The 12,328-nt window shown below is 41.6% G+C and overlaps 1 protein-coding gene across 1 annotated transcript in view; it reads right to left on the reverse strand.

The window, feature by feature from the left end:
- LOC118823647 (AT-rich interactive domain-containing protein 1B-like) overlaps positions 1-11,837 on the reverse strand; it is a 265,468-nt gene extending 253,631 nt beyond the window's left edge. Inside the window, exon 1 of the mRNA XM_036593372.1 lies at positions 10,446-11,837. Coding sequence (XP_036449265.1) covers positions 10,446-11,528 — 1,083 coding nt within the window. The 5' untranslated portion in view covers positions 11,529-11,837. The remainder of the gene's footprint in view (positions 1-10,445) is intronic.
- Positions 11,838-12,328: the final 491 nt, after the last annotated feature.

Below are 12,328 nucleotides of genomic sequence, written 5' to 3' on the forward strand. Positions count from 1 at the left end.
GAACTGAACTAAAAAAAGTTTGATAAGTCCGCACCAAACAGGGTGGCTGTGAAAGCCCCCTAGAGATATACGGCTTTGTTCCACCAGCTACGACATTTCAATTACAAAGTGGCTAAGATTTTCATTCCGTGTGCTGAGACGTTTGTCTCATAATGGGAGTGAATTAGGCCAAGACTCAGGCCACAGTTGGGAGTAATGTACAGCTGTTATGTTAAACCCAGGACTTGTAGCTTCAGACACATCACCACCACTGGCCAGTCCAAGGTCAAGTAAACAAATGTGAAATCCTGAAAACAAATTAAAACAAGGTGAACCTTTCCTTTAAGACAGCAGCGCTTCTTGTTTTGTTGCCTTTCCAGCTCTCCTCTGCTTCTCTTTTGCTGACAAGCAAGAGCTAGGGTGGTCAGAGGTCAACAAGGGGCATCAGTGTTGACCCTGTGACTTGCAAACTCATGTCACTTTCCAAAGCAACACCCTTCCAGGACCCCAACTCCGCTCCAGATGAGCGCAGAAGGGTTCCGAGTCCTCTTGGCCCCTACAGCTCTTAATTACCACTAATTGGACTGAATCGCTTTTTCTCCTCCACTGACATAATGAAACAATTCATCATTAATGCTTAATGACTTGAATGATGGTACTCTGCTGATAGGCTGAGGGAAGGTCAGTGAAAAGGACAATGCCAACAAGGACAGTGAAGCTGATGACATTTAGCAGGGAACGAGAAAAGTTGCTAAGGGGGGGAGAGGGGTGGGGTGTGGGGGGGGTAAAAACGAGTTAATTGGAGTTTTCCAGTTCTTCCTTGCATCTTACACAGTCAGCTAGCCAGGACGGTGCCACGGCGTTCAGTATGATTAGCATTGTGTACAGGTGGCACAACCAAACATGTAGCAATTCATAGAACTGAGCTAATTACAGGCCCCTCCAAAAAGGCATGACTTTACCACACAATGCAGAGCTGAGTGGGCAAGATCTCTGACTAAAAGCAGCAACTAGCTGAAGGAAAGGGGGGGAGAAGGAGGGAGGGAGGGAGGCAGAGAAGGAGAAATATATGATACTCAGACAGCAGAGGACTGTAATGCATTGTGCTTGGCGTGAAAAGCTTTTCTCCAGGAGTCGTCTTAATTTAGCTAAAAGCTCACAAGTGTATGGGTGTCATCTCTCTGACACATCAATTTCAGCTCAAAATGGAGACGCAGTAGCACCTTAGAGGCCTGGTTCTCCAGCGGGAAACAAAGCACTCAGCGCTTCAGCTACGCAAACTATTGATTATGGTAATGTGATCTACAAAACTGTAAACAGAGAACCCTTTGACATACAGTTGACATTATAGTAACCTTTGCGTGTTTATCCTACAATGCAAATGGTGGTTCATCAAAAGACAGAGCGCTATTATCTCCTAAGATGCCTTTCTTTCCCTATTTAGCCTAAGATTTGCTAATTGCAGTAAAAGCAATACATGACTGATTCACTTGTACTGATTCAAGGTCTAATAACTGGTAATACCTCATCTACTCACCTTTTTTGGACATATAATGGTCTAGATATTAATATTAGGGATGCACTGATATGGAAACAGCGGGGTGATACCGATTTTAATGTACATATCTGCATATGTGGGACTCCCTGGATTAGCACTGAAGAGAAATATAACACTTATTTCTGTAGGGTTACAAATGCAGTAAAATAAAGAAAATGAAGGCTAAAGCTGGGCGATATGGCAGAAATGTAATATCATGATACTTCAAAACGTTTTCACGATACACAATATATCACAATATTTATTTTCTGACTCACAAAGAAGTGCCACATAAAAATATGCCTTCTTGTTATCAAACATGCAGTTGGAAAGTGTTTTAAAGTACTGATTATATCCATAATACACTCAGAAATGCATACTGTGACATATTCTGACATAATTTATCACAATAACCATAAATACCGTCACACTGCCCAACCCTAATGCAAACCTTTTAGGATCGACACCTAAACGTTCTGCTCTTCTGGAGTAAAAGAAATACCTCATCAAGCATCTGATTTAAATATCGGTCAAATCTAATCATCTATCTGACGCTGATCATTTTTTAAAGCAATTATCTGCAGATACTGATCGGATTCTGATATGTGCATTCCTAATAAATACAGCTTGAGACATCTATGGATTAGTATGTCTATTGATTACAAATGGAGCTGCATGAAGCACAGAAAAAGTCTAACACACAGTAGAAGCTGACATTTTGACACTAGCAACAAAAATACCACAGCACATTGTTTGAGTCAATGATATGATATTAGCTGTGTAACTGAACAATAAGGTGACAATATATTGTTACGCAACACATGGCGATGCAAAAATGTGACACTGAGCATCATAGAGATGATGGCTGACATCAGCAGCATTATATAATTATGCCGTCTATACCAGCACCAGTATTGGCATCAACAATATTGATTATTAGCTGTATCTGTATTAGATCAATGAAAACATTCTGTTCCATGAAACAGCGAGGAGGTAAACACCGTCTAAAGCTTCCTTTGGTGCAATTTTAAAAGAACAGAACAAAACAGACCAAACAAAACAAGCTACTTCACGTTTGTAAGGCGTTCTCTTAGCATAGTGTAGCAGCAAACATGGATCCATCAACTTTATTAATGCTAATTTATTTTATATTTTATAGATATTTTTATGGAAATATCTGCTGAAACATAAATAATTAAAACTGTAAAAATAGGGACTACTGGATAAGCATATTGGAGAATTACAACATTTATATGTACAGGGTTACAAAAGCAGCATCAGCATCGCCTTAATGTTCTGCTCTTCTGTAGTGCAATAAATACGTCATCAAATGAAGAATGTGAAATAATGGTTAAATCCAAACATCTGTCCGATACCAATCATTTTTAAGCAAATCTTCGCTGATACTGATACAATTCTGATCACGCATCCTTAATAATTCTCATCTAATTTAACGCAAGTGCACTGTCATTCATCACCCTCCCAACTCTAGGCCTCCTCGTCTCATCAGCATATTGTGCTACAATACAGTCATAACTATAAGTGTATAGTCTCTTTATTCAAAATATCGTGAGGATATCAAGTCATCAGAGTTTGTACTCGTAGTTAACAACACCCTAGAAACAAGAAAACAAGAAAGCTCACTGCACTCATCAGCAATGAAGAACACTATCAGTGCTCACTTTTCTGCCTATAGGCTCAGAAAAAGAGAAGTCTCCAGGCCGATTTTGTGTGTTGGCTCTGAAAAAGCAGTGGTTTGACAACAGTCCCGAAAATGACAGGTTTCATAGCCAGACGCGGCTGACAACATCACCCATTCTCACACAAGCATACTAAATCAACACCTTTGTACACGGCCAGTCACGCTAATCAATGCCTGTCACTTTAAAATTACACAATTGTGAGTCCGGACGAGCACAAACTCCGTCACCCTGCTTGACCAAAGTGGGCAAACCAAGGGTTTGGTGGGATGGGAAGGTTAGGGGTGAGTGCTTCAGATGAGTAATATCGCTTATGGAAAAAAACGTACTTACAGGAATTACTACAAGAATTTCTACAGCGTTTCTTATAAGAATTTCATTGAAAATGTAAACAATTATTGTTCTTTACTACAGCATACTAGACGAGTGTAAACAGTAAAAATATATAAATACTACAGTTGTACGTAAAAAGGTGGGTGCCTCTGGTCAAATTACATGCTTTGTTTAAATTGTAAGTGAAATAAGTTAACACACTTCGGCACTCTCGTATATCGCAATTTACGAGAGCGCAATTTTCAAATCAATGTGATCACTGCGATTTTTTTTGCTGTAGCCGATATTATAAAAAAATTTAACCTACAAACACAGAGCTTGTGAACTGCCCGCAGATAAGTTAGACCAATCAGAGGCAGTCAAACCTCCATGTGTTGTGACATCACAAACCCAGCTTAGTGGCTGTCTGGTGTACTACAGCCTCAGGCAGGAAAAAAGTGAATATTCTGGTCTTCTTAGCAAAAAGAACAGGCCCTAAGCTTAATTACAGAAAATAACTGCAATTTAAATCGTAGACACAATGTTAGACCAAAAAATCACAATTACATATTTTCCCTAAATCGTTCAGCCCTACACTTCAGCACATTTTAACGCATAATTATGTTTATTTACTGAATAAAAACAAAAAAACATAAAATGTGGCATGTGGCCCATGCAAAAGTAATTGTACATTTTATGTTTCATTTTTTTCCAATATGTTAAACATATTTATGTTTTTTTAATTCAGTAAATAAACAGAAATTATGCACTGAAATTTTCTGCAAATGCCATATTTAAATGTGCTCCCTGTAAAGGATGAATTAACTCACTTAGAAAATCAACAGAACAAGTAATATGACAGTGTTCAAACTGTTACACACAACTGTACACAAATACTACACAAACAGTACTACATATTCTACAAAGTCAAGAGCATTATACTTTAGCACAGAAGTACAATTCAGCTCCATTTTATTTCTGCATTACTACACTTCTTTATGGGGGGGGGGGTTACACCACATGACCTGAAACAGGGAAGTGTTAGCCGCAGCGTCCATAACACGATGCTAAAAAGGCAGCAGATGTACACACACCTCCCCAGTGGGCTTCAGAACATATAGCTCTCTCCTTGGCCGCCCGCTGTGCACTGTCCTCCCTCCGGACTGCAGACGTGCTTTTCCTGGCTCTGCCTCTCCTCTCCTCTGCGCTCGGAGGACGGGCGGGTTTTAGGAAGGCCCGGGGGAGCAGGGAAAGTGGCAAGTTTTTTTTTTCCCTTTCTTCCTTCAGGGAGGCAGCAGGCGCGCTCCCATTCAACAGAAGCACGTGGCTAATTTACATGTGTGAAGGTCACAGAGGCTCTGGGAGAGGTGAGGCCACAGGGCTGGCTCACTGCCAAACACTCGGGATGGAGTGACAGAAATGAGACTTGGAGAATAAGGGCGGGCAATATGGCTAAAATAATATTATTACAACACTTATACTGAACATTTTTACAATGCACAACATGTTTCACAACATTGAGTCTTTCTGAGGTCTCATAAGTCGGAACAGACTCAATGCATCAGCATCACCACATCTTCAAAAAATGCTATCAAGACCTATAAATGCTACATCACACCTTCTAGTTAAGTAGGGATAATTCTGCTTTCTTTGCCTTCTGGCATTGTCAAGATTCAAACTCGCAATCATTCAGCAACAGGTTGAGGTCTTAAAGAGCTAAACTCTTAGAAAAGACCTATATCACTGAAAACTGAATTTCCTAGATTTTAATATAGTACAGGAGGTTTCAAAACATACTATTCACTCCCCAGTCGATACAGTACATATTTAAAAACTAAGCTGCAAAAAATTTTATAAATTCACTGAGTGCATTTACATGCACACCAATAATACGATTATTATCAATTTTCAGCAGTTATGCGATTAATCAAGTACTCATGTGAACAGTGTACTCCAATTTCTTAGATCAGATTAAGGCTGTTACCAGATTTCTAGAAATCTGATAAAGAGCTGGATTTTAGCTCAGTAATTGGGTTTTTCAGCACTCCTATACCCTTACTCTGATGTCTTTCGTTATTCTCGATCTGCATATGTGCAAAAATAGAGCACTGTCCTGAAAACAGCAAGCAGTGTTTAACACAGCACAAGCGAGATGGTAACAACACACTTTTGGAGCAATGCTGAAACCAACTAAACCAACCAATTTAAGTCTTCATTTTCTAGATGATGTATATTCACATTTTCCGGTAGTTAGACTCAATGTCTTAAAAAAAAAGTCCTATTATGTGAGTAGACTGGCTGGTTGCAAAGCAGAAATCAGATTATTTTCTGACTCATTTAGATCTGGAGCATGAAAACGCATTAAACAAATTACTGACAAAATATGATTTTCTGTATCAGTTTAGCTCCGCCCATTCAAGCTAAAGTTATAAGGAGTGTTTCAACCCAGACTGCTTTTTGAATGAGACACAATACATGGTAGCTATGCAGAACAGAGATCATTTATATATTTACATATCGCTGTTGTCGTAACAAAACCTTGTATCTCCAAAATGGTAACTTTACAGGAGAAGGAAAAAACCTAGTTTACTTTTAATGTAAGTCAATGGAACCAGATTTTTTCTAAGTCATTTTGGGCTGTTTCTTTTGGTCCATTCATCATGAAGTTTACACACAATGTAAAGGCCAACAGGCGTTTTGTTTTCAAATTATGTTAAAAACTGAAAAACGACAAAAATGGAGATACAAGGTTTTGATCTGACAGCGGCGATATAACACTAACAAAAACAGCTTGTTTAATTCTAAGATATGAAAAGAGGTTGAAAAACAGTTGTGTAAAAATAAATGATGGCTGTTTTTAGTACATAAAACCTCACATATCTCAAAAGTAGACCTCAAGAAAAAATACCATGCAGGTGAAGTGTAGGATATGTGGCAAGTTTAAAAAACAAAGGTGCCAGAAATGGTTATTTGGAACAACTCTTGGTTCCCTTAAGAACCTTTCAGTGGATGGCACTTTAGATGAGATGCACCTTTTTAAGACTCCCACATAATACAAAGATTTGATACTAATTAACAGGAACCCTGCACGCAGGCCTAGAACCATTCAGGAATATTTATTCTTAAGCAGAGCCCCTGTTGAACCTCTTTTTAATGAAACATGCAGTGAGTCGGGGTTCTGGAAGTACTTAAGATGCCCATGATATACTCAGACCAGCAATAACCATATCACATCGTCATACCGCCCATCCCTACCGAAGAGAGAGAGAGAACAGGGGTGTGGGGGTGTGAGCTGAAGTCATTATTTATTGAGAAATTGTGAACACCCCTTATTGCACCTCTCCCGATGACCCAAGTTAGACTATACACTATTCACAAATGTGCAGGAATTCGGCACCTTTGTTATGTGGTGTGAAGGAAAATCACAATAATCTGCGCTGCCTCAGGTGTACACACATAACCCCACTGGGCTTCAGAGCATGTAGCAGAGAGAATACCCTCCAGAGTTCAAATAGGAGCTGTTTTTTCCCATTACTTTCCACCATCAGCTCCCCAAAAGCAAGCACTCAGCGGCCCCTCTTCACACCCCTGTGGAGCGCAATAACCAGAGAGAGACGGTGCTGGCTGTACAGACGAGAGCGCCGCGCTCTCGCTCTCTCTCCCTCTCTACTGTACCAGAGCACACTAAAGTCAGTTTTTCAGAACACAGCCAAGCACTCTAGCACATTTGTGCCTACCTGCCAACAAGCTGTTACAACACGCATGCTACCGCAGCCCTTGAAAAGAAATCACAGCTGGCTAAATTTAGAGGGTGGAGGGTGATTCAAAGCAAAAAAAGGGAGGCAGCATCTGGGTGGTCCTGCGGAAATCCACTTCTGAGCCATCTATCTGAACCGATTTTGGCATTACGTAACTGATTTGCCTTTGAATATTTTCATACGTCTCCCTTCATGTGCTCCTTAAAGGCTGTGTCTCTTTATTCTCATCACTCTATGCTTTCCTGACAGAGGATAATTTTTTTTAAAAAAGCAGTGTTTATATTGTCAACAGCGCTGAGCATTGAGAATTCAGCACCGAACATAGCGCCCATATAGTCTACGCACCTTTGAAACAGCTCTAAGCATGTAATTGAAATTGGCAAACGATGTGAAAACAGACCGCATGGAATTCCTACAGAGTATTGAGAGCGTTGCGATTTCATTCGTTTGCACATGTAAATAAGAGACGATCCTGTTGTGACAGAGCTCCTAAAAAGCTGGGCAGCAAAACACTGAGCAACAAGTGCACAAAATTTCAACAATTCTGATCGCTGTCGGTAGGAACATATGGAGTCCATTCACCATATTAAACGCCTGGTTAGGCACATTTGTTGCATCCAGTTTCAGGGAGTTAAAAAAATAAGGAAACTATTAATCTAAAATTATCAGCTTCCAACCTCTACTGTGTTCATAAGCTAAAAAGAAAAAAAAACAGAAACAAAAACTGAAAAATCTAAAAAATGCACCCTGTCACACATTACCATGTTTAGGGGAGGATCCTATAAAACTATTCACTTTCAGTCGGTCTCATATCCCCTCAGTCAGTCACTGACCAAAAAAACGCCTCCGCAGTCTCTCCCAAGCCAGTCGTTCAACCTCAACCACAAAATGCACATTGTAAACGTTCCATTCACTCCCATTCAATACAAAACCCAGCCCTGAATGATGAGAAGCTATTGAGGTCCACCAAAACGGCTGAATTGCAAACAGTTATGTTGAAATTTATTGCAAATCGAGGTTTCCTTCAATGTAGGGCTGTATAAACATACTATTTTTTGAGTGAGTCAGTGCTGGACAAAGATTAATAAGGAAAACACACACACATATATATATATATATATATATATATATATATATATATATATATAGATATGAAATATATATAAAATCCTATGAGAAATCCTAAAACAATACTATAGCAATTGCTTTCTCAGTATTTTTCTCGTCTTCAAACATTGAGGTAAAATATTTATCCTGTCTGAGACATGAAGGAGCAATTTCATCAGTAACTGCCTGAGAAACCACGAAAATTCTAATATTTTGCATGAACCTCCCCTTTAATACAACAGCCTTGCATCTTGCCTTCCTTTCTGCTTCTTTGAGCTAATTCCGCAGTACCCTATGACCTCTGTATTTCAATGTTTATTGAAATAAAATCTTCAATTATTTTATTAGCAGGCTAATTACACATAGTGTGCGCATACTCACAGCTGAATTTTTGTGGCAAATTGGAATTAATTGGCATTTCAACAAAACCATGGGCAGTCCTGGGATAACCCATCTGCCAATTATGTTCCTGCATGTCGTGTTTCATCCTGGAAGATGAAAACACTGCCGGGCCCTTATCAGGAGCAACAGAGCAAATTAAAATTTCACTCAGACCATCCTAATCAGCGCGGCTACAGCCGCCAACGTAAACAAACTCGGAAAAAACAAAGCACGGTGCAGGCGGAGGTCTGCGGCGCGGCCGGCACTGCGGCTCCTTCAGCCTGCTGCATATGATGGCTAGAGTGGTCCTAACAGCTTTGAGAGTATGGTAACATTAGGGAAATAATGGCTATAATATTTGTAAGATTATTACTGTAATGGGCTCGGGTGGTGGCGGAGACACCTATTGAAATGAGGGGCAATCCTGCACAGCATCAGCCATCCTTAACAATGTTTGTGTCCACTGTAGGATTTATAGATGGAACAAATACATAGTAATGAAAAAAAAAAATCAGTGTATCACTGAATATTAACAATCCTAACATCTGTTTATATACAGATGAATACAATGTAAATTAAAAAAGAACTCAATCAGTTATTTATTAAGAATTTAGATTAAAACATGGATTGATTGTAATTATTATAAAGGGAAAAACTGTACAAATTTTAACCTACTAATTTAGGCCTTAAGGTCGGACATAAATAAAGATTTTTGTACCTGCAAAAATCTTTAAACCTGGTTATGATCAGTGAGTCTATATCCACATAATACTCTTATATACAAGCCTGGCAAATTAGAGTAGACATTAAATAGACTGCAATTCTTTTGTTATCATGTAAATAATGCTATTCCCAGTGCTTCAGCAGCAGCCTCTTGTAAGAGGGACCACTCAGCGCTTTTATTTACACGTGGCCCCGTGGATACAGGCAGCCAATCAGATGTCAGGTTTGATGTGGCCCCGTGGATATGGAGAGCCAATCAGATGTCAGATTTGATGTGAACTCTGAGAGGCAGCGGGCTGTGGGAGAGCGCCTCTGTCAGTTTACCTCCACTATTCAAATTCCTCCCCTAAGGCAACAACTCAGCTCCTCTAGTCCTGACTAAAGGTCTCAGCAAACACCTGAGGCCTACTAACGGATGCATACGGGTCGTTTTACAATCGCACATCAAGACACATTCTATTTCTTAATAGGCTACGTCTGGGCAATTTATTTATTTATTTATTTTTTTAAAGCAATACAGCCTCTTAAATGTCTTTAGTAGGCCACATTTATAACATGCAGATCATCATGGTTACAAATAAGAGGTTTGCTTATAAATGTGAATTCTCCATCGGCCAATCACACAGCAAGACAAAAGACAAAAACAGCTGAACACAGAAAATGCATTATTTAAAGAACTGCATCATTAAAATATAACACAGTATTCTGGAAATCATTCAGCAGGTTCAAAAGCTTTCATCTGGTGGTCCTAGGTCTATGTCTGTGCCATGTATTAGAAAAAAAAAAGCCTTAACATTTTGCCTTCAAACTAAAACAGTAAGCAAGTAAGCAGCAAGTAAACATATGTACAATAACATATACACACATTGGTGAATCTAAATGGAATTGACAAAGATAAAGCATGTGAGGACATAAAAGTGGAAATCTTTTTTTTTATTTTGTAGTTACCTGGTTCCGGCTCACGCTTTGTGCACCGCTCGCAGCGCTCCCTCCAGGGTGAGCCGTGTGTCCCCCCCAGCCATGGCCCGGGGCCCCAAACTGAGAGGGTAAATCTTTACTGCTGTAGTCGTAATATCCTCCACTGTAGCCGCGCCTCACCGGCCCCGGAGACGTGAGCAGCTGGTTTAAGGTGGGCGTCGCTCCAGGAGGATGTTGGTTCTGTCCTGTGAACCTCTGGAAGCCTCCAACACCACTGCCACATGAAGGCATGGTGAGTTTGGGGTGATTAGAGGCTGAGCCGCTGCCGCTCTGGCCCAGCATGCCATAACTGGGCCGGTAGCCCGGAAAGGGACCGTACTGACCACCCTGGAAAGCTTCGTGGGAGTTGGGGCCAGGCTCAACGTGATCAGCTGTGGGATACATCAGACCGGTGCCAAAGCCCTGCTGACCACCATGCTGATCAAAGCATGGGCCTGTTCTTGAATTCCCACTAAAGTAACCACCGAAGTCTGAGCCTGTGCCTTTTCCTCCTGGGCCCTGGCCACTGTGGTTACCCTGCTCGTACCTGCCGCCCATGGGCTCTCCTGCTCTGCGGGGCATCTCTTCCCCACTTTTAGTCCACATCTGGTCAGCGTGGCCGCCCAAAGCATGCTCCTTCCCTCCACGCTGGCTATCGCACTCTCCTTGACCCTGGTGGTGGTGGTGGTTACTTCTCTGATTGTGCTGCTGGAGCTGGTTGAAGTGGAGGGGCGCAGGATGGTGAGGCGGGAGCAGATCTCCAGCAGCGCTCCTCAGCTTGTGGTTGGCCACCAAGCCGGCGTCCATGGTCGGAGACACCGAGGTGGACCCTGAACTTGTCCTGTTTTTGACACTTTGCTGCTGGGATCCATTGGCAGGGGCGCAAGCTCGGCGAGCCAGGCTCAGCTCATCAGGGCGAGGGTGATCTACATTATTCCTCACGTCTCCTGCTCCTTGACTTGGTCCTCCTCCTCCTCCCTTTTTCCCAGAGTTTAGGTCCTGCCCCAAACCCCCGGACAGACCCTTGTTCTTGCTGCCAGAAGCAGCCGGGGCTGATGCCACTTGCGCGGCCATGGTCACTCCAACATCTCGGGCAGTGACTCAAACGCGGAGAAACATAAGAGCCAACCGTGACCGACAAGAAATGTATCGTCCAAAAAAAGAAGAAGAGAGAACTGAACAAAGCAAATGCAATCAAACCGGCTCGTCTGCACTAATATCCGAGATGAAAGTGTCCTCCTCCTCCCGGCTGCCGCTGCTGCCGCTGCGCGCTCAGTGGGGCTCCATGCTGAAAGTTTTTTTTTGCGTCCAGCTTTAAATGAAACTTTTCCCTTCCCCCGTTTCTCTCTAACCCGGATATGGGGAACTGCTCGGCTGCAGAAGCCTGTGTGTGTGGCTCAGCATGGCAGGAGAGAGCTGAGCTCGGGCAGCCTCTCCTCCCCCCGCCCTGCGAGCCGTAAAACCCGGACTGGAGCGCGGGAGGCCGGAACCGGGGGCTCAGAGACGGAACGGCTTCAACATCATCACTCGAGAGAAGAAGAATGTATAAGAAAATACTTAAGTGGCAAATTACAGTTTTAAAACTTCACAAAAACGCGGCCTAAACGCCAAAATGTCTCTGTTTGATTTGCTTTAAAGGGGAATTTCACCAATCTTTCAAAATTTCTGCTAGACAATGTAAGGATGGGCAATATGACGATATTCATCATCATGGTAATACATAATGTTCATGCCATGGTTACTGACATTCATACCATCATTAATGAACACTGTCTTTAAAATTTGCCTCACACATTTTGCACATTTTGGGTTGACTACTGCAAATATTTTGCATATTTAGCACACATGTACACTCTTTCTATGCACCAGTACAC

Source organism: Colossoma macropomum, unplaced genomic scaffold (assembly GCF_904425465.1).
Source record: "Colossoma macropomum unplaced genomic scaffold, Colossoma_macropomum, whole genome shotgun sequence".
NCBI classification, from domain to species: Eukaryota; Metazoa; Chordata; class Actinopteri; order Characiformes; family Serrasalmidae; genus Colossoma; species Colossoma macropomum.